Source organism: Harpia harpyja, chromosome 3 (genome assembly GCF_026419915.1).
Source record: "Harpia harpyja isolate bHarHar1 chromosome 3, bHarHar1 primary haplotype, whole genome shotgun sequence".
In the NCBI taxonomy this organism is placed as follows: domain Eukaryota; kingdom Metazoa; phylum Chordata; class Aves; order Accipitriformes; family Accipitridae; genus Harpia; species Harpia harpyja.
The window spans coordinates 19,647,938-19,674,930 of NC_068942.1; the positions used below are offsets into that span (position 1 = coordinate 19,647,938).

The window sequence follows — 26,993 nt, forward strand, 5'->3', positions numbered from 1 at the left end:
TTAGAAGCCACAAGGGGAATATAGGAACGGCGATGAGCTAACAAAAAACCAAACAGCGCAAAATTCATCAAAAATTATGTCTGATCCAATGTTCCCCTTTGACAGGGTAACCTGCCAGTAGGCAAAAAGAAAAGCAGTGTATGCATCTTGACTTCAGTAAAGCTTCTGACACTGACACATGAGCTGAGGAAATACAACCTATGGGTGCAAGCTAGGTGCACAAGTGGTTTAGAAAATCAGTAACTCAGTAGTTATCAATGTTTCCCTATCAAACTGTCCAGCAATTTCTAACAGGGTTCCGTGTCTGTTCTGCGTCCAGTTTTGTTTAATAGTCCCATTTGTGACCAAGGGAACAGAGATGACGCTTGTGAAATCTGTGCCTGACATCGGAATGGGTAAAGTTTCAAGTCCTTTAGAGAGAGACAGGATCCACATTTCAAAGTAATTTCAAATTGAAGAATGGCCTGGAATAAAGAGGATGCAATCAAATAAAGTGCAAAGTTCCACATTTAGATAGGAATAATCAACTCTACAAATGCAAAAATAGGAATGAACTGACTAAGCAGTAATACTGGAGGAAACCACCTGTTAAGACTCAGTGAATCAAAAACTAAATGCAAACAAAGAATATCATGCTGAAGGATAAAAGATACGTCTCAGGCTGGGACATGTTAGTAGTGGCTAGAGAACTGTGGATTTTAGTAGGCAAAGGAAGAAAAATGCAGAGGCTCATTTGTTTGAATAAGATATGCCGGTGTGAGTTAGACTGTCATTTAAAACCAACTTAATTAAACTGATGCAAAAAAATAAAGTGATGCTGTTGTAAAGTAACCCATGTTTAATTCATTTAGCATAGCTTGATAAAGAAATCTTAGGCTACTTATCCAAGTTACTCATATTCCTCCAGATCTCTCCACCTCAACAAGGGATAAAGTGAAGTATGAACACTGACACGTATATTTTTCACTTAAATCATTTTGCATGTGACCACTAGACAGTATTAAATTACAGTAAACCTCACCAGTGCATTTCCTCTCTGAGAGAAGTAACTTCTACATCACCCCATTTTTGCTAACCAAATTACTTTAAAAATGTGCATGAAAAGCTGATCATTTGCAGCTGCTCATTGGAAATGGAGTGAAGAAAAACAGCCCAAGGCAAGTGCTGAACCTCTCCTGTGTCTAGTCCAAACTGGCATAGGTCTCACCACTTCCTACAGAGCTGAACAGCTTCTTCATTTCGGAAAGAAATTGTGACCATCTTTACATGAGAAAATTGGTTTTGGTGTGCCTTTTATTTCACAATAAGAAGCATTCAGCATACAGGATTTTTGTATTTATTACTATTAAAATCTTAAAATATTAAAAACTCACTTTAGCAAACTGTCAACTGCCATCCCTTACTACAGTGCATTGCTCTTGCACTATGAATATTAAAACAAAATGTGTCTTTCCCATTTAACATAACCCCCTGCTCACTACACCACATTATTTGTACAATACAGACAGTGACACAAGGGAATTTTCAACAAACTGCCAAAAACACTTTCTCTACTTCAGGAAACATTCATTCTCTAAATATAATGGTGCACACAATTACATAAATCAGAAATAATCCTGAAGTCCCTATTCTCCATGGATAACAACAGATATACATTCTGTAGTCTTTCTTAATAAGTATTATATCCATATCTCACCATATTATTATTGAGCATATTTATGCTATCAGAAGAAAAAGTATCCTGCCTATGTTACTACCATAATGGAAAGCATTATGGAGAGCCAGGTGAACGTGTATACCAAAGCAGTTCCAGAGTGGCCAGGCCTGAAGCAACCTAGACCAGAAGAGAAGAGTTCAAATTAGGAAAACAATGAGAACAAAAAGCTGAAAAGGTCAGACAGACAAATAAAGCAGCAATTAGACACAGAGGTAGCTGGGTCCAGTGATGTGACCAGAACACATATATTCCAGTCCCAGGTTTGATAGCAGCTTTCTCTGTGCTGCTGAGAGTCATTTAATTTCTCTGTGCTTCTGGTTTACAAGCTATAGATGACGTGCGGAAACAGACTCCACAGTCAGTGAGATTGTAAAGTAGGTATGTTCATTCAGCGCTGGGCGGAGCGGGGGGGTAGTCCCACCAAAGTCGTGCGCACCCGACTCGGCAGTTTGTCTCAAGTTTATACAGTCAAGTGTTACATATTCACAATACGTCTATACATATGCATGACCTATCCCCGCCTCATATTAAAATTAGCTCCGAGAGGTCATTTCCATAGTCTCCTCTCAGCTGCGCTTGCGCAGTGCCTCTTTATGGTGGTCATCTGGTGGTCGCAGAGATGAAGATAGATGACTCCTCTTCGTCACTGCTGGTAACCTTTTTTCTTGCGCAGGCTCAGTGGTTTCTTGGTATTCACCCAAGCCGCAAGACCAGTCTTAGCTGGCTCTTGGGGCCTGCTCCTGCTTCTTATCAGGAACTGTCTCTACCTCAGCTAATTTCAACAATGTAAGCGCTAAACATCATCTCTCATCCCCCTTTATTAAGTCTACTGAGATTCTTTTGACTCCCCTTGTCTCATAGAGATGATGATTCCAGATTTACTGTGACATACAGTGGTACTGCAAAAAGTAATGCACTACTGTTTGCACCGAGCTATGGTTTTTAGAAGGAACATAAAAGATGAAAATAGAGAGTAGGAGAAAATAAGCGCAAGGGAGGAGAAGGACAAAACAAAGAGGAACACAACAAAAAAATTGAAATAAGGAGTTCAGGACAGAAGTTTGAAACTGATTCTTTAACTCAAGATTAAAAGTGTGAAAAATCATTAATGCTCCTGAAATACAGGTTTCTATTTAGCCATGTTACAGCCTAAGGCAAAAACTCTGCAACCCAGCACAAAGCAAGCTACCCTCTTTGTACAGGCTATACAAATAAATATGTAAAAATAACAACTGCGTTTATTTAAGCTATATTCTCCAGGATTGTCGTATTGACCGGTCACAACAAATGAGGACACATGTTCTAGGAAAACAGCATATTGAAAAAATAATTAAATAAATAAAGGGCAGTACAAAAATTGCCAATTTGTTTTTTGAAGACTTATTTAGGATACATTATCAAATTGTCCTTGTGGCAAAGATTTCTGCTGGCCAAAAGGCACCTCCAATTTCCCCAAGCTTCAGCTGCTTATTTTCAGGAAGAAAGGAACACTGTGTGAATGTCCTGAAAATTGGCTTTGTTGGCTCAGTCTTCTGCTTTGAATGGAGCAGAAGTTCATACGCAACATAATATCAGAAATGACTAATGCTACTCAAACTAACATATGCCTCTATTTTTACACTGTCCTCTGTTCTTCTGCCAGATGCCTCTCTTCGTTCACTTCATCTCCTTAATGAAGCCCAGCTATATAGGCCCTAGTGCTTTGATTTTAGAAAATGACATATGATACTTTACAAAAATACATTATCATTATTATTAAGAAGATGACGGACTGCCTCAAATTTAATGAAACTGTAACATTTAGTTTATCTGTTCAAAGAGATATTCAGTGGTGCCAATATCCCAGTCTCCAAAGGCTGAAACCAGCCACAAAACTCCAGCCAGCAAACCGACCACCTGAATTAAAACAAGCACGGGGTATTTATTGCAGATATGGTCATATGCACGGAAGTGTACACGACATTTTGCCCCCATTTGTGTGGTGGGTTTTTTTTTATTGGCAAAGAAATGGCTATGTAATACGGCTGATCTAACCGTCCGCAGGTCTGGATGTTCATCTGGGATCCCAGGCCTGTGGATGGTTTGATCAGCCTGGGATCTCGCTGAGCCTAGCAAATCTCAGGCTGTTATTTTGCTCACTGCTAATGAATTAGTATCGTAAGACCCCCTGAAACCTCTCATTTTATTTTTATGCTCCCATTATACACAGTGGATTATATTGCTAACCTGCATGACCTTATCATATACCCTGTTACGTGATTAATTTCTAATTTGCCTTAATTGAAACACTGAGGAAGAAATATAAGTCAAAAAGCAATATAAAGCTTAAAGCTTTAGCTATAAAGCTATAAAAATATAAAGAGTTTCAACTCGTATTTATTACTACTCTCAAGGGCACAATTCATCTATCTTGAGGAAGCCAGAAAAGCATGGAAGGTCTCATTTGGATGTTTTCTGGCACAGCAAGGACCACTGTGATAAAAGCGGAGCACAGCAGTTCCAAAAAGTTGTGCCGCTCTGCGTAGAGGAGTTACAGAGCAGATGCAACCTTCATAAGAAATCCTCCCAACCCACCTTCTCTCTCATAGAGAAGACAGTACCACCACTTCCAAACAGGAGGGAAGAGGCAAGGCTGGAAGTAGCTCACAGCAGTAGGTGCTCAGGATCCAGCGCCAGAAGCTGCTGTTACCACTGCGGCATGGGTAAAAGCAGTCCTAAAACCGGAGCACAACTCCCACCACACACACAAAAGCAGCTGCACTGCCTGGGACCACACAGCATCTTTAATGCACTGGGCAGTTCCCAAACTGTCTAGGGGACATGCTCAGGAGATGAGAAAAGCCATTAAGGGTCAGTAAACAACACCTATTAGAGTTTCAGAGTTGACCTACTCATTTCTGTTAGGCAGATGGGCTGCACTTCTATATCGTCCTGTTATGTTCTGTGTAATAGGGTAAAAGTATTTTTCTTTACCAGGTGAGTTGGGCTTTCATATTTCATATCACAGCTGTTTTTACTGACAAATGAGATGATAAAGACAAGCTAAGCTTCTTGTATACAAAACCACTGGTAAGAAGAAAAAGATCAGGTCCCCGCGTGTGGCAGGAAGCAGAACATAAGCACGGCTTTAGACAGTCCATTCAGTGTTAGCTCGTCTGCTTTATTTTTAATAAACTGTGAACTAGCTAGCAACTTTGACTAACAGTTAATGCTTTGATCCAGCACATACATAAAACCAGACATAGCCCCAGAGAACAGGTTTACTCCCAAGATCAGTCTAACCAGGGAAAAATCTTACATACGGGTTTGGGTTGATGTAATTCAGCTGCAGCACAAACTGGGGCCAAATGCACTGCATGAACGATCCTTGTGCAAACATGCCACGAGGGGCAGCTAACAGGTATTACACAGGCCAGAAAAAAGGAGCCTGTTAATGTGGGGCTGGAAGAGAGGTTTCGTAGCACGCAGTCACCTTCCTTCCTCCCGTGCCTTCCGCTGCCCAGCAGAATGACTATGCAGGATAAAGCACTATGCAGGATACTGGAGCTAAAGCTGTAGAGGAGAGTAATGCCTTTCTGATCCACCGACTAAATATGGATATTCAGCAATTTGTTTTCAAGAGGTATCTTTTTTAGCTAGCTCATGACATTTATGCTGCAGATAAGGGGTATTGCAAGAAACTCCCTTAGCACAACGGAACTTACCAGGGCTCTTTTTCCCTCTCACACAAGGCTAAGGCGATAGTTCCCAAATCCTAATGCACATATTGCTTCTGATCTGTATCCCCTTCCAGCCTGAGGGAGTTGAAACGTGTTTTATACTTATGTCCTAGCCTTCAGGATGCTAACATTAAAAACTCATGAAATAAAACATATGAGCACAGACAAAAGCACTTGTGTGAAAAGTCTGGGCGTCTAGAGGTGGCTGGCACCCCTTGGCCACCCTACTCCTCTCCCCAAATTTCAACGACTGACTAGATGTCCCACTCCACTATCTCACTTTTTTTTTTCCTTAAAAATATTAGGAAATAAAATTTTGTGTTCTTTCCAATGTAAGAATGGAAAGTGAGCAAACTGAGTACACTTACATAAAATAAATCTCTTCTCCACAAACAGTAAAGACAAAGGTCATCCATTACAACCACCAACTGCCTGGAAGCAGAACCTATCTCTGACACCAGGGAAACACCTGCCTCCAATGCCACCACCCATACCTTCCAAAATCAGAATAATCAGTTCCCAACTGACAAGCCACATCAACAGAGGCATAAGCATGGGGCTAGTATTGCCTTATGCAGTATTTCCACGCCTGTGCACACCAAGGACAGACCTGGCACAGAGAGGGAGCGGAGGTGGGATATGGTCATTAGTTAACAAGTCCAGGCGCTGCTTCTGCAGCTCAGCAGTAAAGAAGAACCATCTGATCAGAGTATTTGGCATTCCCCAAGCCCCTTGTCTGGTCCAAGTTGCTCCCCACCTGGAGAGGAGCCATGCCCGGCTTCCTGCTGGCCTGCCTGGTCACCATGGTCATGTAAGTCTTTGTGCACCTGGATATTAAGCTTAGCCCAGTACTGGTGAATTACTGGATTTGCTGTCATTTCAACCTGGGTAATTGTACTACTGATCTATATTTGTTACTGTGCCATTACTTAGAACTAAGTTATTGGTCTGGTGCCTGGTACTGGAGGGAATGCCTACAGAGACCCAGGACCTACACACAGGCTATAGGTTTGCCACAGAGAAAAGAGAGGCAAGAGCAGGATCATCAGGGTAGTCAACTGCCAACTCATCATCTAGTAACAAGAGAAAAGATGGAGGAGAGGCTCACTTTTTGGAGGCTAGCTTTGTGGCAGCAGGAGATGCTGACCCCTTTTTGAAACAAAAATCAAGGGATGACTACTTACTAGCTTGAAATTTTGACCAGCATGACCTTTCTTCATAATGTGAGACCAAACCTTGCAATGTCCCAGTGACTTTGCCCAATCACTCTTGGAATGGCTGACCTCCTGAAAAGATCTCACTGTTTCACCTACGAAGCTGAACACACAACGTAAACCTTTTGGTGCAAACATCCTTGCTGCCTTTTTTCTGAATGGTTGCATTTTCATCACTGTCATCGCCTTCACCAGATGCTCACTGCTCAAAAGCGCAGTCAAGGGTGAAGGACAAAAACATGGCAATGATGTAGGAGCAACTCTGAAATGATTGCTGGAGACGAAATCAATAGCGGTGTGCTACTGTTGGGAGATCAGCAATACATTTGAAAGCTTCTGACCCAAAGGTGGTTTCATCTTCAATCAGAATAGCACGGTGTATGAGGATTTAGTTCCCCTCAGGTATTCAAAGTGCTGTTCTAATATCCAAAGTGTGCAGCTTCCACAGATCTCCAGAGGTCCCTTCCAAACTCAACTATTATGTGATATGAATGACGTTAGAGAATATTAATAAGCATATATACTGGTAGAATATGAAAAGACATTGTCAATTTTAAAATAAATTAATTTGTACAATGACCGTAGTAAGAATTCATTTCCAAGGCTTACGTTGCATGTATTCTACTTGCCAGAAGAAATACAAGATACTAACAGGCCAAAGGATGGTTTCATATGGGAATATAATTACATCCAATGATGGCTGAATTCTCCTTAAGCAAGGAAATATTTGCAATAAGCCTTTTTAAAATATCTATATACAATTTGATAGAAGAAAAAACCCCACAGATGTCTTTCTCTGAGAGAATGGTAGGCTGCTACTGCTATTAACTCATTTTGAGAAAGCCTTCCAAATCCTGACTACCTTAATGGCTCAAATGTCCAAGAAAACCACTGGTAGTGTCTTATTTTAATCATATTGTTGGGAGAGAAGCTCCAAAATGAAACTAATCTTTAAAGACAGGAGAATTAAGCTACTTTTCCCTGTAGGCTATGCATGTTCTCTTTGTCAGAGACTTTTACGGCGCATTAAAATGCACTTTACTTCCAAAGAACAACACATTTCATGAGCCATATTTTCAAAAATGAAGAAAACATGTTCTGGTTATTGAACTTGTCCACAAAATGATGGATGTGTCTTCCAAGAAGCAGTTATGAAACAACAATTGGGTCAGCCCTACTTTATTTGTCTGCGCACCAGAAAAGACAACACTGTAATCAGTGCAGGCTCACTTGGAGTAAAACAGAAGGTGAAACAGAAACAGCAGGAATATCTACATCAGATGATCTGACCAGCAAACTAAAAGCATATCCTATAGTAAAACCTTAGTTTCTTCCTTTCTGAGGGGGCCAGAGACAAAACGATCCGATGCCTTTATACAACAACAGATCTGCCCACACTTCCCTGATGAAAAAACATGGTCTAAATCAAATATGATGGAGATTCTGTATGGGATTTCACACCTACTCGGTTTGCCAACTCGGAGGTTTCCGCATGTTGTGAGACCCAGCTCCACATTCACCTCTGTTGGAGCAGTAGGCACCGTTCCTTCTCAGGAGGTTAAGAGGGACCGAACTTACCCCACCACCCACACTCACTTGCAGCCCCAGGGAAGGCCTGTGGCTGCACAGATTGTGCCACACGACAAAGCATCCCAGCCTGCCGTCCCTTCCCAGTGCGGCCAAAGACATTCTTACAGCTACAGATCTCCCTGCAATGGAAAATATCAAACACCTGGTAATGACCACTCCGCTAGTTCTCCTGCAAGACTATCATATCACATTTTGAGTATCATACAATAAGGAGCTTTGTGTCTTCATTAAATGACTGAGGAAGTGGCAAGCTGGGGTTAGGGAGAGGAGGGCAGCAATGAAAGAGCAGAGAAGCCTGCAAAACTTGTTCAGTCCTGGATGCTAGGTCTTGGAGATCTGTAGCGATAACACCAGGCAACACCCGAATCCTTAAAAAAAAAAACAACCACCAAACCTCAAACCTTTAGACTGGGGAGAAAATTCCTCACCTCCATGCCATTCTGCAGGAAGTGCAATATACAGCTGTAACTTTTCTTGGGCAGGTACACACCGCAATTTTCACAATATTCAGTATTTTCTGACTTGAAGCGATACTTTCTATGATCCCACAACAAAACAGGGAAATGTCTGAAAAGAACTAAGGATACCAGCTCCTCCATCTTGCCTCAAGAACAGAGATTCACTTTTACAGTAATGTTAAAGATTTGATTAAGACCGAAGGAGTCCCTTTGCTGAGAGGGGAGATTGTCACCTGCTGGCACACGAGAAAAGGGTATCTTGGCACACTTGCAGGGAACCATATGTTTACAGCTCTGTTTTCTGCAGTGATCTGCTATCTGCCTCCCAAGAAGCCAGTGCTGTGCTCCCCAGCTAGGATAGACTTCTTAACAAATTCTCTCAAATAAGCAAAAGAAGCAATGCTGGTTTATGACAGGTTATTCATTCCCTTAAAAATGTTTTATGCCTGTCATGCCAGCTTTTGCAGGGTGGAAGATAAAACTAGTCACAGAAAGCGTTCTAAAGAGGAACATGCTTGTCTTCTCCCCTCCACATCAGCCTGCAAGGTTTCATGCAGAAAACCATAAGGCTAGAAATCAGGAGCAGGTTCACCATATACTACTTACTCATCTGTGCTGTGTGAGCCTGGCAGACCTGCACTATCCCCATAAACATGGAGAGCTCTTCAGAGGGACTACGTTCCTGGTATGCCCTGCCACAACAAAACCATCAGGGAGGGCAGAGAGTGCATCTGACATCTTCGGTACGCAGGGAGAAGGGAAAAGGCATCAGTGCACCTCGGCATTAGGTATAGCTGGTGGCATGGGCTATCGGGTGCTACCCTCACAGGTATGGGGAGAAGAGGCTGCCTTGCCTTTGAATCCTTTTATGCTTCCTTATGGTTTCTCTCCTTTCTTGCTTGGGGAGGGAGGGAAAAGGAGGGAAGGAGGTACCATCTAGCCACATATCTTGCTACAGTCCCCAACAAGTGCCCTGCCAGGGCAGGTTCCCCCAGCACTCAAAAGATTCAGGTGTTTGCCACTGCGCTACGAGGTCTCCCCCTGAGATCTGAAGGGATGCCGGCTGCTGTAACTGTTCGGAAGGACAAGTAGCACAGAGAGGCAGCACAGTCTTCCCAGCCAAACCCCTCGTACATTACAAAGAAGTCAAACACAGAACTTGGATGCAGCATGGAAAGCAACAGCCTAATTCCCAAGTTAGACATTTCATCCAGAAGATTTTTATACGAAATAAGGATTAGAGTCTTCTAAAAAGCTCTTCCAGATGACTGTGACTGCCAAGCCAATGCACCGGCAGCCAACGCAAAAAGCTGGAAGCAATCTGTGGAGACAGGGCAGCTCCCTTGAAGCTAGAGACTGATGGCTCTGGCAGCAATGCTGAAAGGACGCTGCAGTGTTTGCTGCAACAGAGCTGCACGCTTCAACTTGGAGAGAAGGAAACATCACAAACGGACACAACAGGAGCTCCTGCAATAATTGAAGGGGCAAAAGTACTGAACTATTAAAAGGCACTTCTCTCTCGAGGTGTTTAAGTTAACAAGCACCACAGGAGTTTCAGATAATGGATTCATTCCAAAGACATTTGCGTGATACACTGTCATACCTAATGAAGAACTAAGGTTTAAAGACAAGTTTATGAGACTCAACTCTGCTAACTGCAAGCTTTCACAAGCAAGGACTCCTTAACCTGGCAAACTACAGGCAGCTCCTTCGTACAGTTCCTCCACTGCTTCAAGTGCCCTTCTTGAAGTGACAGCTCACACATCTATGTTTACATATTAATTATTACCTATTTGTAATCCGATACTATCATCTGAGGTGTGACGGATAATTTTACCAAGGTGTACTCCTGGGACACATCTGCTGCAGCCCTGACCACACGCTACATGTCACCTAGTTAAGTTAGAAACTGCCACAGTTGTTCTCCAGCTGCTATTACCAGGAAAACTGTAAGAAATATGGTATGTTCAGCAAGGAAAAATTGTATGTTTGGGATTCTGACATAGCCTGGATAAAATACACATGCAATTCAAATTCACCTTGTAGGAAGCTCCAAGTTGATGTATTAACAAAACAAATCTTAGAATAACAACACTGTTGCGAAATAGTTTAGAACTGAAAAAACCACTCAACTTCAAGAGAGATTTATTCCAAGGGACTGGGAGTTAACAAGACCTGAATGTCTATTTAAAAAATAGTGATTTTAAAACCGAAAGTTTTCATTATCATCTCTCAGCCCAGATCAACATAGTTCAAATCAAACTTTCAATGTAAATTTAAATTTCCCAAAACTGGTTAGTTTTAGAAGTGAAGTAATACCATTGCTGCATCTTCAGATTTAACAGAGTGAATCAACTTCCTCTGCATCCCCCCCCCCCCAGTCAAAGCAATTCATCCCTGTCTTAATTCAGGTAGGCTAGAGGGAAGTGAAGGACAACACTTAACATCTCCTCCTCTCCCCTCCGATTCAAAAGAAGGCAACAAAAGACTCGGTAATGGATAACCATTCTCTGAATGAAAAGGTCCAATTTTACAAGATTCACCACAAAGTCTCTTATTCATCAGCAGCCTTGGCACTCTTCTCCCTCACACAGACATTTCTGGAATGTGTTTCAGGCTACTTAAAAAAAAAAAAAAAAAAAGGGTAGTTCAGCAGGAAGCAGCAAAGGCTAAAGAAATGAAGAATCTGAAATCGATCCTGCTCCTGTCCTAGTGATGTGAAGACTCAAGAGACTGTTATAAACAATTATATTAATTGTTAATAATTGAGGCCTGTATGTGTAATCTACTGACTGTGGTGATGTCCTTTTTTGTGTTTTGTATCTTTGTATCCCTTGATTTATGTTCGCCTAGGCAAGTTTAAACCCTTTAGTATGTAAGAAAACCTTGAGCTTTGTTAACAGTAGGCACAAAGAGATAAGAAACCTTGAGTTCTGCTGAGCTTCGTGATTAAAACTGGCCAGGGTCAGCTAACTGGGAAGAAAGAGATAAACCACCTGGGATGACCCACACTGCGCATGCCTTAAGAGAAAGGTCAAATAGCGGACACCGTGAGGAAGACTAGCGAAGACCACCAGAGGACGTCCGAAAGACCACCAGAGGCCTTAACACGCATGCGTAACGAACATTATAATATGTTAATGACTTCTCAGAAAAAGGATGAATATGTAACGTGTTTCTCGGAAATCTAATGCATATACATGAACGCTCTGTATTTAGTCTGTACACTAAAGCCTAACGGTGTGCACGATAGGTGGAGCGATCCCCCGTGCAACCAGCGCTGCTAATAAAGAATACCTACTTAATAGTTAAAATTAACTATTGAGTCAATGTCCTTTGAATCAATCTGGCGACCCAGGTGGGACATTCTCTGCTCGGCTGCAGGACCCGCTGAGAACAGGACTCCCTAGGGTACCCCCGGGATTTTCCCGGAGGGGCTCCTCGCCTCACTCGGATCACTGCGGGAGCAGACAAGAACACCATCGGAAAGAATAAAAGGTATTCTTTAAATTATTAGTTGGGGACCGGTCATTTGGGCTGTCCATAAGTCATAAGATTTACTTATGCAGGATGGCGTATGCCAGGTAGTTGATGCTCTTGGTATACCTTTGGTTTTGGTTTAATACGTGTCTGGACATTTTTGTTGCAGTATACTCTGTATGCTGTTGTGCACTTTGCGTGCTTTTGGTTTAGTGCCCATACATGTATTTTGGTTTCTGGTTTAGCTTTGTTTCAGACCTTTTGGCTAACTGAATGTGGTAAACGACTATTGGATTGGAAACGGATTACGGAGATCATCGTGAGTTTTGAGTCAAAACTGTGATAAAATCGAGTAAAAAAAAAAAAAAAAAAAAAAAAAAAAAAACGGTGAATTGAATGCTTGGGTGAGTGAGAGGCAGCTGCAAAGTGTGTGAAATTCCGATCCGCAGACTCGTATCTCCGTAGGAGGTACGACCGGAGATGAATGAAGTGTGATTGATTTACTGATGATTTGGGACGTGAACTTATACATTACTATTATAGTTATAACTTTGAGCTTGGTTATTTTATTAACCTTGTGTTGTTGTTGTTGGAAGAAGTTCCCTGTCTGGTGTATTCTATAAATGTGGGTATTTGAATGGTGTCTTCTGCATCCAGGAAATGAGTGTAAACCCGTATATATCCTAGAGTGTATGTGGTGTAAACAAAAGCTACAAATAGATTGTGGAAAGGATATTGAATGCCCTAAGTGTCGGGTCTGGGCTTCCTGGGACAAAAGAGAGAGAGTCACGTATATAGCAGGAATAATTTGTGGTTGGGAAGGTAAAAATCAGAGCAAGTAATATGGGAGGTAGACAGAGCGGTGGAATACTGAAAAAGAGCCCCTTAGGTTGTATCCTAGCACATTGGAAGGAAATTGGGGGACCCCCAGGTGGGAATGTGGATAGAAAAACTCTGATAAAATATTGTAATCAATGGTGGCCCTTATATAAATTAGATGATGATGAAAAATGGCCCTTGAATGGGACACTAAACTACAATACTCTGTTGCAATTGATGCTATTTTTGAGACGAGAGGGAAAATGGGATGAAGTAATGTATGCAGATATGTTTTTCACTTTAAGAAATCATTCAGACTGGCAGAAGAAATGTGGCATTAATTTGGCCCCACAAGACCCTCTCGTGCTAGCGATAGAAAAAGAACAAAGAAAGAGTACGGGAAAAATGAAAAGATGTTGCTCAGCATGTAGTATAGGACAAAGGTGTATAAAATTAAAGAAAAATGAAGAAAGGATGGAAGAGGACCTCGATCTCTCTCTTTCTGTATTACCTCCACCATCCTCAGAGGGAAATTCCATTGAGGATGCGGGTGCGGAGGAACCTGAGGAAAATACAAAAACAAAAGATTTAGGTTTCACACCTATAACGGCCCGTACTCGAAGTAAGATGGGCCCTATTATTCAGGCTCCTCTGAGACAAGCGGTGGGGGTTACTGGCCCCACTAGAATTAAGATACCATTTACAATGAATGATTTGGATTCATGGAGAGAAGTAGTAAAAGAATACCGAGACGACCCCGAAGGAGTTGCCAAAAGATTCGAGCTGATTGTTAAAAATCAAGACCCAGATTGGAAGGACATCGATTTAATGTTGGATGCCTTAACTGAGACTGAAAAACAATTAATAATAAAGAATGCACGAACTCAAGTGCAAATTCAAATAACTGCTGGGGTTTTACCCGGTGTAGTAGATAACCACATACCGAGAACCGACCCCAATTGGGACCCTAATGATAACCATGATTACCGATTATTGAAAAAATATCAAGAATGGATAAAAATTGGTATTGAGAATGCAGTACCGAAAGCAGTTAACTGGTCAAGCCTGTACGCAGTAAAACAAGGTCAGACTGAAACTCCCACAGAGTTTCTTGACCGGTTAAGAGCAGCAATGCGGAAATATACTACATTAGACCCTGTTTCTGAGGTAGGGAAACAGCAGCTAGTCTCTTTGTTCTTGGGACAATCCTCAGAGGATATAAGAAGGAAACTTCAGAAATTAAAAGGGACAGAGATAAGGGATTTAGAAAAGTTGATAGAAGAGGCCTGGAGAACGTATCGGAATAGAGAAGGGGAGGAGAGACGAAAAATGGGAACAGCTATTGCCGCAGCTACAGTAGCCGCGCTGGGAAGACAGGATAACTCCCTTCGTGGGAGGGGTCGGGGAACTGGAAGGAGGGGAGGCTCGCGCCAGCCCCTAAGGTCAGATCAATGTGCTTATTGTAAAGAAATAGGTCACTGGAAAGGACAATGTCCCAAGCTGAGTGGAGCACAGGCTGTTGTAGCCAATATCGCCTCTGGTCAATGAGGGGGACCGGGGGAATCCACCCTAGCGGATCCGCTGGTTAAAATTAAGCTAGGGAAAATAGAACAAGAGGTGGATTTTCTTGTAGATACGGGGGCGTCCTATTCAGTGTTAAATCAAAAGCTGATACCGGAGGATGAAGAGTTTGTGACTGTAATGGGAGCTACTGGCCAGCAGAAAAAGGCTTATTTTCTAAAACCGCTTAAATATAAATTAGGTAAACAAATGGGAATACATAAATTTCTGTATTTGCCCGGATCTCCGAAATCCTTGTTGGGCCGCGATTTGCTAGAACAATTGGAAGCAGAAATTGTTTTTGAAAAAGGAAAAATGAAATTGAAAATCAAGGAGGACCAGCTAATTAACATTCTAAGTTTAGCATTAATACAAACTAAACCAAAATTTGAGGTGCCTCCAGAAATCATTGATCAGGTATATCCTGGAGTCTGGGCCTCCGAGGTTCCGGGAAAAGCTAAAAATGCAGCCCCCATAGTAATTAAACTAAAACCAGGAGCAGAGCCAGTAAAAATTAAACAATACCCCCTGAAATTGGATGACAGAAAAGGAATAAAGGAAATAATTGATAGGTTCCTACAGTATAAAATATTAATTGAATGTGAATCAGAATACAATACCCCCATACTGCCAGTTAAAAAAGCAGATGGAAAAAGTTATAGGTTAGTCCAAGATCTGAGAGCTGTAAATAAGATTACTGAAGATATACATCCAGTAGTTGCAAACCCATACACTTTGTTAACAAAACTAAAAGATAACCAAGTTTGGTTTACCGTACTGGATTTGAAGGATGCCTTTTTTTGCCTGACCCTAGCCACAGAAAGCCAGAATTTGTTTGCTTTTGAATGGGAAAATCCTGAAACTGGAAGAAGAACTCAGTTAACATGGACAGTATTACCACAGGGGTTTAAAAATAGCCCCACTATTTTTGGAAATCAACTGGCAAAAGAACTTGAAACTTGGGTACCTCCGGATAATGAAGGGGTTTTGTTACAGTATGTAGATGATCTCTTAATAGCTACTGAAACCAGAGAAAGTTGTATTCAATGGACTGTGAATCTTCTTAATTTTTTGGGTTTGAGTGGATATCGAGTCTCTCAACAGAAAGCTCAATTAGTCCAGCAACACGTGACCTACTTGGGACTCGTAATCTCGGGAGGACAACGGGAACTTGGGACTGAACGAAAAGAAGCCATTTGCCAAACTCCGGAACCCCAGACGGTGAAAGAGCTGCGGACCTTCTTAGGGATGACAGGTTGGTGTCGCCTTTGGATACATAATTATGGATTATTGGTGAAGCCATTATATGAGCTGATAAAGAAAAACCAGTCAAAATTAATTTGGACTGGAGAAACACGAAATGCATTTAAACAGCTCAAACGAGAGTTAATGAGAGCTCCTGCTCTTGGACTGCCGGATGTTTCAAAACCATTTTGGCTGTTTTCTCATGAAAGACAAGGAATAGCCTTGGGAGTACTAGCACAAAGACTTGGTCCCTATAAACGGGCAGTAGCTTATTTCTCCAAACAACTGGACGAGGTGAGCAGAGGATGGCCTGGTTGCCTTCGAGCTGTCGCAGCAGTTGTTATCAATATTCAAGAAGCCCGAAAGTTTACCATGGGACAGAAAATAACAGTGCTGGTCTCTCATACAGTTTCAACGGTCTTAGAACAAAAAGGAAGCCATTGGCTCTCGCCCCAGAGATTCTTAAAGTACCAAGCAGTATTGATAGAACAAGATGATGTAGAAATTGTGGTTACTAACATTGTCAATCCAGCCTCTTTTCTTAGTGGGACTCTGAATGAACCAGTGATACATGATTGCATAGAAACAGTAGAAGCTATATATTCCAGTCGACCAGACCTCAAAGAAGAACCTCTGGAGGATGCTGAAAACTCCTGGTATACCGACGGGAGTAGTTTTATAAAGCAGGGACAACGTAAAGCAGGATACGCAATCACAACCACCCAACAGGTAATTGAATCTAAGTCTTTACCTCCTGGGACTTCAGCCCAGAAGGCGGAGATAATTGCCCTCACCCGAGCATTGGAATTGGCAAAAGGTAAAAAGATTAACATTTGGACAGATTCTAAATATGCATTTGGAGTAGTTCATGCTCACGGTGCAATTTGGAAAGAACGAGGATTGCTAACTGCTCAAGGAAAACAAATAAAACATGCAGAAGAAATCTTAAAGCTATTAGAGGCTGTAAAGCAACCAGAAAAGGTAGCGATCATGCATTGTCGAGGACATCAGAAAGGAAACACAGATCCAGAAATTGGAAATCGACTGGCAGATTATGAGGCTAGGCGGGTGGCAGAAGAAGCGAAAGCAGAAACATTATCCTTAATACCAGACGGTAAAATCCAAACTGTAAGTACAAATCAAAAACCAAATTATTCAAAAGAAGATCTAAAATTAATTGAAGATTTGGAAGGTAAACTAGAGTCAGATGGATGGGTTCGTTTAGCGGATAATCGTATAGTAATACCATCCAATTTAATATGGACAACAGTTTTAACTGAACACAATAAGACGCATTGGGGAGCAGATACTTTGTACAAGAGCTTAAATCAGAAATTAATAGGACGCAATCTGTATACAATGGTGAAACAAATATCTCAACAGTGTGAAATTTGTTTACGTAATGACCCTAATGTGGCGAATAAAGTAAAGTTAGGAATAATTGGTAAAGGGAATTATCCAGGACAACAGTGGCAAATTGATTTTTCGGAACTCCCAAGAAAAGGGGGGGTACCGATACTTGTTAGTCATGGCTGACACATTTTCAGGCTGGCCAGAGGCCTTCCCCTGCCGAACAAACAAAGCAAGGGAAGTAACTAAGATATTGTTGAATGAAATCATTCCTCGTTTTGGAATTCCAGCAACAATATCTTCCGATCGAGGCCCTCATTTTTGTGCCAAAGTAGTACAGCAGGTGAGCAAAACTTTGAAGATAGATTGGCAACTACATACCCCATATAGGCCTCAAGCAAGCGGACAGGTTGAAAAAATGAATCATTTAATTAAACAACAAATAGCGAAAATTGGTCAGGAGGCCAATCTAACCTGGCCCCAATCTCTCCCCCTGGCGTTACTTAGAATAAGAGTAAAACCAAAAACCAAGGAAAACCTAAGTCCCTTTGAAATATTGTATGGAAGACCATATCAGTCCCAATTTACAGGGGAGGATTTAACCCAACTAGGTACAGGACATTTGTATGACTACATGATATCCCTCCAAAAACAATTAGAAAATATAAATAAACAGATTTTGGGAACCAGGGCTAGAGGATTAGATCAACCAATTCATCCCATTAAACCAGGTGACTATGTATATGTAAAGATCTTTTCAGGACAACCCCTGGAGGAGAAATGGGATGGCCCCTATCAAGTGTTACTGACGACCTTCACTGCCATTAAGATCAAGGAACAGCCGGCTTGGATTCACTATTCGAGAGTGAAGAAAGCACCTGAGAGGCCATGGACGGTCACCTCTACAGGACCCACAGGTCTGCGATTTTCCAGATCATGATAATAACTGAGTTATTACTTGGTCCAAATGAAGCTCGGTGGAACTCGAACTCACATTTCTCCTTGACACAAAACGTTTCCCAAATTCTGAACAGAACTGATTGTTGGATATGTACTCACATGCCAGAATATGGTGGAAAAGGGATCTCGCTGATTGGCATCCCGATACCAAGTAACCACTCCTGGGCCACTCTTTGGGAAAGTACCACATGGTATACTGGCAATGACGAAGTTCAGAAATTAGAAATAACTAGTCCTAAGGCCCAGGAGCCTTATTGCACGTGTGTACAGAGGTGTAATCCACCTAAAGGACTCGGAAAACTTGACTGCGTTAATGGGACGTATGTAGGGAATCACACAGTTTGTAATAAAACTATAGATATTGGAACTTCAACTTCCGTTAATACTACAGCATGGCCAGTGCCAGAGGGAAAAGGATGGTACTGGCTATGCAATGACACTGCCCGGAAAGTTTTACCAAAGAATTGGATGAGAACATGTACTCTGGGAGCTGTAGTACCGAATATGACTATACACAGTTCTCCACCAAAAGGATGGGTGCGAACACACTTTCACAGGTTTAGACGAGAAGTTGAAAATCCTTTAGTAAGGAGACCTACTGCCTTTCACAGCTTTGTCCGATGGTTCCTTCCATGGTTGGGAGTAAGTGAGCTAGAAAAAGCCATAGTTAATATTTCAGCAGTAATAGAGAATCTTGAAAATAAAACAATTGATGTAATAAAAGCCCAACAATTGGAGATATCCAGTTTATCTCAAATTGTACAACAAAATAGAATGGCATTAGATCTATTATTGGCCTCTCAGGGTGGAGCATGCACAGTTATAAACACGAGTTGTTGCATGTATGTGGATCAAAGTGGAAGGATATCCACTGACTTAGAAGAAATTTGGAAACAGACCAAAATACTACATGAAATAGCAAAGGATGACACTTCATGGGGATTTCAGGAATTATGGGATAAATTAACCTCATGGCTACCGAACTTTAAATGGTTAAAGCAAATATTCATAACATTTATAATTCTCATAGCCTTAGGGATAATAGTATGCGTAATGCTTAAGTGTTTCATGTGGTGTAGCCAGAACACCACCGAGAGCTATGAGAATTGGAAGCGGAATAAAATTAAACATCAAGTAGAAACTGGGAAATATTTCGCTCGGTCTCTTGAAAATAACGGAATTATATGATTGCAAAAGAATTTGCAAAGGTATAAAGAAAAGGGGGGAATGATGTGAAGACTCAAGAGACTGTTATAAACAATTATATTAATTGTTAATAATTGAGGCCTGTATGTGTAATCTACTGACTGTGGTGATGTCCTTTTTTGTGTTTTGTATCTTTGTATCCCTTGATTTATGTTCGCCTAGGCAAGTTTAAACCCTTTAGTATGTAAGAAAACCTTGAGCTTTGTTAACAGTAGGCACAAAGAGATAAGAAACCTTGAGTTCTGCTGAGCTTCGTGATTAAAACTGGCCAGGGTCAGCTAACTGGGAAGAAAGAGATAAACCACCTGGGATGACCCACACTGCGCATGCCTTAAGAGAAAGGTCAAATAGCGGACACCGTGAGGAAGACTAGCGAAGACCACCAGAGGACGTCCGAAAGACCACCAGAGGCCTTAACACGCATGCGTAACGAACATTATAATATGTTAATGACTTCTCAGAAAAAGGATGAATATGTAACGTGTTTCTCGGAAATCTAATGCATATACATGAACGCTCTGTATTTAGTCTGTACACTAAAGCCTAACGGTGTGCACGATAGGTGGAGCGATCCCCCGTGCAACCAGCGCTGCTAATAAAGAATACCTACTTAATAGTTAAAATTAACTATTGAGTCAATGTCCTTTGAATCACTAGCAAACACAATTTCTGCCAGAACCATCAAGCAGAGCAGGACTGTCCCCTTGGTGAGCACAGTTTTCTTTCTATTTTTGCTACTTTGGTACCTCCAGTAATATTGACAAACTATTTACACAAAAGAACAATACTTGCAATTTTACATCAACAGACTTATAGCTGTTCTCTTATAAGGCATTTGAGATTTTATATTAACCAGATCTGGAGACTGAGACCTACAGATCTGTATTTTCAACTGCTTAGGAAAAGTTCTACTTGAAAAGTTTCCTCCTTGCTAGACTGCATGTTGATTTACTAACAGACCTGCTAGGATGAGGATACACAGGAATTCACATCAGAAGTTTCAGGAGGTTTTACCGTCATTATTATGGGAAGAATATTGCTCTTGCTTGCTCTGATTCAAAGCTTACAAAAACCAATTAAGAGATTGAAACAAAGTCTGCAGAACCAACAGGAGCAAGACATTTCTTAATCGAGTATTGGACCTGGCATCTGGGCAGCCTTTGCAACAGAGTGCCAGTATCCTCTCAAAGAATACCTTCTCTGTACTGCCAGAGGCAATTCTGCTCAGGATCAGATGAGGTGCAAAATCTTGTCATTATTCCATTCCCCGGATTTAAACCGATGTGAATTGACCATCATTAGTATAGTGCAAAGAAATTTCCCCAGAGATCTAACCCTTTGGTATAGTACTACAGTAATAGGTATTAAAATGAGGAAACAAAAATCCTGAAACACATTTTTTCCAGATCTATGTGCAGTGTAAATTCACGCAACAGAGTACAGTAAAAGAAATGGACGTACAGAAAACGATCCTGGTTTTGATGAATGTGTCGGTTTGGGAGCACAGTAAGAAATCAAAGGAACGCATTTGCCCCGAAGGAGTTAATATAACGCTAAAGCTGAAAAGCAAATCATATGCCAGAATTAGTCAACCGTTGTTCCCGATGGCGCAAGCCTGCTCTTGGGTTCCAGGTCACGGCTTCCACACAAAAGCATACTCTTACCTCTCCTGAGCCCTGCCCAGTCACTGCTTGTCCCGTACACCACACAAGGCATGTCTCCCACAGAGTAACATATACACGATGACGTCTTTAAGGTTTACAGTGCAGCATTCTTTTCTTACGGTTTTTCATGTTTAATTTCCGTTTTAAATAAAAGCCACGGAAAACCAAATATCCAGCAGCACCCCATGCCTGTACATTCTCTCATACTACTTGCCTATGTTAACGATCCACAGGACTTGTATTCAGGGTGTTTAAAACCACAGTACACACCTCCTCCGGTACTTGAACTACAGGAATAAGTGCTGGAAGAAATAGGCATACAAGGCAGCAGAAGCAGACTGGCTAGTGGTGAGGAACAGAGTCAGCTTCTTGCCAGGGACTTACACAAATATTTTTAAGACATGAGAGGAATGTTGGGAGTCAAGCTTTTTTTTGGGGGGGGGGGGGGGGTGTTACTGAACAGTGAGAAATTATGTCTACTGGCTGGGTGCAGCAAAATGAGAACAGGTTTGGCACTTTCTGCAAGGCAATGTAGATGCAGGTAAGACTTAGGGCACCTGTTGTAATTGGTGTCCTCGGCATGGGCTGGAGTGGTTTTCTGTACCTGTAAATATGATTATGAATATGAATTATGATTATGAATGTATTAATATAAATAATGCAGAATGATTGTACTTGCCTTATTTCTGTGGCTGTAATGTAAAGTCTTTCTCAAAAACAAACAAAAAATGAAATGCATACATTAACACAGCTGGGTTGATGAACGGGAACTAAAAGCAAAGACCTGTTGCCTTGTTCATCTCACTTCGTACAAGTTACAAAAACCACCTTAGAACAGTACACCAAAACTGCTAAAAATATTTTCAGCTTTATTTTTCACAGACAAGTTACAGGAAAATCTTGCAGCAAACATCCAATGCTGAAGTCTTGAATGTTTATTTCTTTCATAATTTAGAACAAAGACCTCTAGTTCTTTACCTTTCCACTTCCCTCTCTCTGGAATTGTATTGCATTTAAGCAGAGAAAAGAGTCTATACTTCTAAGTGGAAAACAGGTAAACGTTTGGTTATTCAATTTGCATCTGCAAAAGTTAAGCTGATATCACCAGTAAGTAGAAGGCAAACATTTTAATATGTAAGATGATACTGTTTCTGTGTTGGGGTTTTTTTTTTCTTTTCTTCATAAATCAAGCCAGGAATTCTAAAGCTATTCTCATTAAAAATGCCCTTCGGGTTCTCTGAAGACCTGTGCTGACATGCCAGTAGGATCTTTACAATTGCAGATTTTGAGGGGAGAAGAAGGGGTTATGCTTGAGAAAAGGCATGTGCTGGGACAGACTGCACAACAATGACAGCAGCAGTGTTTTGGTACAAGATCTTTGCTTCATCAAAACGTACTGGGCTGAGTATATTAGTAGGACACATTTGCTGACTCAGGTGTTACAACCTGAGAGTCCAGGAATAAGTTTAGTTTATGCAATACACACTTATTTCTGAAGACAGTCCCAGCATCGGGTGAATAACCTTGCTGACAGAGGTTTGACAAATTATCTGCAAAAGGCCTTTGGCTGCACTGACCCATCTCACGCCATGCCTGCTCATTACACCTTCTGCACGGGGTCAGCAAAGCTGAAATTGTTCACCAAAGTCTCAGTCCTTTCCAACTCCTTCACATTCAAATACTTCAGATATCAAGTATTAAGTAACACCCTAAACGACAAAAAACCATACACTGCCTGTAGAATTACTTCTCGAGACAAATCTCTCCCCCACCCTCCTCCAGCTCCATCCTTCTCAGCCATGCTTATGAACCAGTCTGTTAAATCAAGCCATCTATGTACCCATTATCTGCAGTTTTTATGGACTGTACAGTACCAGAATTGACATATGATCTTGCCTAATGGAGCACTGTTTATTGCAAAACTGGCAATCATTTTTCAACCCAAAAGAGGTTAAGATATCCTTCTAAAGCACTACAGAGCCTTAAGATGCGGGGGTGCATGAATTCCTTTTAAGATACAGAACATTCAAACATTTAGATATATAACACCAATACAAAACTCCGCAAAGAAACGAAGTAACCCAGGCAATCCGCTCTAAGTGGCCCTCCCAGACCTCCAAAGGTCCCTTCTAACCCCAACCACTCTGTGATTCTGTGATCCATCTAAAATACATTCAGTGACTTACACAATACAGATTATGATTTTTAGTAAAGCATATCAAGATGAATAAACTGGGTAGCTATGTTAGAAATCAGAAATTTGTAAAGATATATTCAAGCATTTATTCTCATGACAAAACAAAGACACAACCACCAGATAAACAAGGACCAGACCAGAGTGTTCCCATACATAGCCTGAACCACTCCACTCCCTCAATTCATCCTAAGCTGTTTAACTATTGAAGGAGAAATGGTACAGCAGCAATGTTCTCCTCCATGCATGTCTGAGGATATCCGACCCAAACCAAAGTAAGGCAATTTCTCTGCAGCAAACACAACTAAATCAATAATTCTAATAGGCATATCAAAGTTCATTTTCCTCATCAGCTGTTGATATCCAAGGATGCAATGCTGTGATGCTCAGATCTGTCTTGCACAATGTTCTTGTTGGTACTTTACAAGTTGTAAAATAAACACAGGTAGTCGAGAACAGGGGCATTATTCTGAAACTCCATGATTCTGCTCCTCTTATACATTTGTTTTGCCAGTGAGTTTTTTAATGCATCAGCCTAAAGGACCTAACAGTGACTGCCATGACCATGATAAGTACAACAGGGTTACATTTGGATTTGTAGTTCCTAAAGGTTTTATTACTGAAACAAAAAGATAATACAGTTAATGCAAAGAAGAAGAAGAATTAAAACTGCAACAGGGTTTATCGCTAAAGCTGCAAAGACAGAATACCACCATGGGAATTATCGTATACAGAGAGATAAACTTGGCAATTACTACCTGAAAAATCAGTTCACTCTTATTTTTTAAGTCAGTGAATAATCTGCTTTGGTGTAGCAAATCACCCATCAGGGTGGTTGTCATGAACCAGGAGAAACATATCCTTTCAAAAAGTCTGCAAAGCACATGCATGAGACTTGCAAATTACAGAGAGGGAACATATGCGTGTTTTATGTCCTGTATCAGTCTGAAGGTTTCTGAAGCCTTTCCCACAACAGAAAGGAACAGCATAACTTTACCCCTAGGTAATTACAGAGTATCTGTGGAAGGCAGATGCTTCTCCATCACTCCTACCAAGGAACACAGTAGACCAGTGTTATCAAAAAAACACTGCACTGCTAAGGACTGGAAGCGCAACCAGAAAAGTCCATGAGCTGCTGATGTTGGAGTAGACTGAGTTGAAAGAAGTCAGAGATGGAAAAATATGCTCCAAGACCCAAATGTTACTAAAGTTGAAGTGAAAGCAGAAAAAATGAGATTGCAAACTGAGACAGAAAAATCCTAGAAGAGAGGATGAGGAAGAAAATCCCAAACATAGAGCTTTTAAAAAGCCTCAGAAGACATGTCACAACCACCAATCTGGTAAAGAGCACCTGGAAGAGCATGGGAGAGGGCCACAGATCCTTTTTCACTCACAAATTCTTTTTTAAAGGTTTGTTAAACTACCTTTTTCTCTATTCATAGCTCGTCTGGGTTCAAAGTGATGACTCGGCACTCATTAACCACTGTTGGGAGCACAACTAGAAAAACAACAGGAGATTTGTAAGGGATGAGGAACAGATCAAAGAAAAACAGATGATTCTCAGATCAAGGATGCAAGAGTATGTCTAGGACAAAGAGGGGAGAAGATAAAGGTGAGAACAATACAGAGAAGCTTTTGGAAGTGGCACAAGATGAAGAGGAATTTTGCATGGGAAAATGAAATGGAGAAAAGGTTGAGGATATCTTCATTACTTTAAAACCACAAGAGTGGCCTAATATGGCCATAATAATAAATAAGTAAATAAATAAATAATAATAAATAAAACATGTGTTGGCATTTCAGTGCCGACAAGATCAAACTTCACTCATGAACTATGCCAATCCATCGCTGGACTTGTGGCTACTGCAACATGATTAAGGAAGAGTTACACCACAGTTTTGCTCTGTCGGCACTACAGGACTGAATCATACCTTATCACAGGAGCTGCGCTGCCACACAACCATCAGCTCTCAATAGCGTATAAAACTGAGAGAAAAAAATAAGGAAGAGGAGGACTTACGCTACTGACATTTTCTTACACTTAGTCTTCCCACTTATTTTTGGCTCAATACAGGGAGGCAGAAAGGAGAGGAAGAAAGAGAAGGCAAGCATATTCTATATTTGTATTCTTGTTTTCCAGTCCTTCCAGAAAGGCCAGTTTTGTAAACAGAAAGCAAGCTGAGATTTTCTTTATCTTGTTAACTACTCCCATGATTGTAACATACCATGCAGAGTTGACAAGTATCTCTCTGCTGAATGTTCTCTATTGAAAATGCACTGCAACTTCTTTTGCAACACACGTTATTTTAGTCAGGCTATCTGCACTTTAAAACACTCAGCCTATTGTTTCAACAGCACAGACCTGCATGCTGAATTATAAAAATTGTCCAATATCATATCATCTTGGCTACAGATTTAATTTAACGGAATATGAAACTTCACTGAAAATTATTATACGAGACAAGGAAACACAAACATCGGTTTCCTTTTTTTGTTGTTGGGAGTTTTTTTATATTAAGTGTAAGCCCACTACAGTTCCCTCTGGGAGGATGTTTTTCATACAAAGCCACATTCTTTGAGTCTTATTCACATAAACAGTCATTGAATTAAATGAGATCAGTGACACACACAGGGAAATCAGGTTTTGATCCAGCATTACTGTTACAAAATACAGCATAAAAATTAATTTTTAAAAAGCCCAGGATAATAGGCATCCATCTTTAAACCATCTAATAATGCAAAGACTAGTTGAAGGTTTTGTTTTTCAGGTCTACCCTTCTGAGATTTAATACAGTAAACTAATTATAATTTTACTGCACACAAGTTGTTGATAATTACCTCTCTATGGGCAATACTGTTATTAAAGTATAACCAAGAGAATTTTTTTAAAAGAAGAGTAATTATTTTAGTATCATTTTATTCTTGATCTTCAATTAAGCAAGGCCTGAAAATCCCATTTACAGAGCATATTAGAAGTGATTTTTTAATGGTACTTGGTAAAATCTGCTAACTTTTGCATTACAGACACTTTTGCATTATCCTGTTTTTCTCAAAAGACCACATATATTTGGAGAACTAGTAAGTTTAAGATACACAAACCATGAGAAACTTCTCTGTTAGCAGAAGAGTGAATATTCATACTCAAAAGCTGAAGCATGAGAACTAATCAAGTAAGGTTCTGTTTGTTTTTTACAAGTAAAAAGCACAGACATGCAACAGATGCTTGCCTGCTATATTAAAATTTAAAATGTGAATTTATCAATAACAATCAGACTGAGACACTGCCTGTATGGTTAATGCATTTCAAAATCTTACTATTCTGGGGAGAATGACAGTATACAGCTCCCTAGAATGATAGGAAAATCCATCATCTTAATGTGAAACACTGTAGCACACATTTAATAGTGTGCTGAGAAATTCCATCGCAGTATCACTCTACTCTGCTAACGCTCCCTGGCTTAGCTTACTTGAAAAGTGCATTTAGTGTTTTTTTCCACCAAGGCAGAGTAACTGCGTGTTTCATGAGAGCTACAGAGGACTGAAAGACAGAGCAAGATCTCCATTTCACTGACGCTCTTTGTTCCATGTCTGGGAAACACTGAGACAAGGTCCCAGGTAAAACTGGCTTTACACCACAGCTTAATGAGTCGCTCGACACTTACTTCACGTTAGTCAAGGAGAGATTCTTAATTTCAAATTATGAGAAGGAGAACAAATAAACCTTTAATATGTTTTTTTTTTTAAGTGCTGTATTCAGTTCTACTGAATGCATCACTACCTGTTTTCTCGGTTTGCCTGTGTGTTACCAAAACCAGCT

General features: G+C 40.8%; 2 protein-coding genes across 5 annotated transcripts in view; one reads left to right on the forward strand and one right to left on the reverse strand.

The window, feature by feature from the left end:
• ANKRD6 (ankyrin repeat domain 6) overlaps positions 1–26,993 on the reverse strand; it is a 126,210-nt gene that overhangs the window by 90,145 nt on the left and 9,072 nt on the right. Inside the window, exon 1 of one of the 4 annotated variants that reach the window (XM_052781520.1) lies at positions 20,983–21,210. The exons of the other annotated variants lie outside the window; for them this stretch is intronic. The gene's annotated coding sequence lies outside the window, so the exon portion shown is untranslated. Of the gene's footprint in view, positions 1–20,982; positions 21,211–26,993 lie in introns of those variants that run through there. 4 annotated transcript variants of the gene reach the window in all.
• LOC128139315 (uncharacterized) lies at positions 15,888–18,458 on the forward strand. The gene is made up of 2 exons (XM_052781524.1): positions 15,888–16,531; positions 17,904–18,458. Exons 1-2 carry the CDS (start codon positions 15,947–15,949, stop codon positions 18,090–18,092), a joined length of 774 nt encoding a protein of 257 aa, XP_052637484.1. The 5' UTR covers positions 15,888–15,946; the 3' UTR covers positions 18,093–18,458.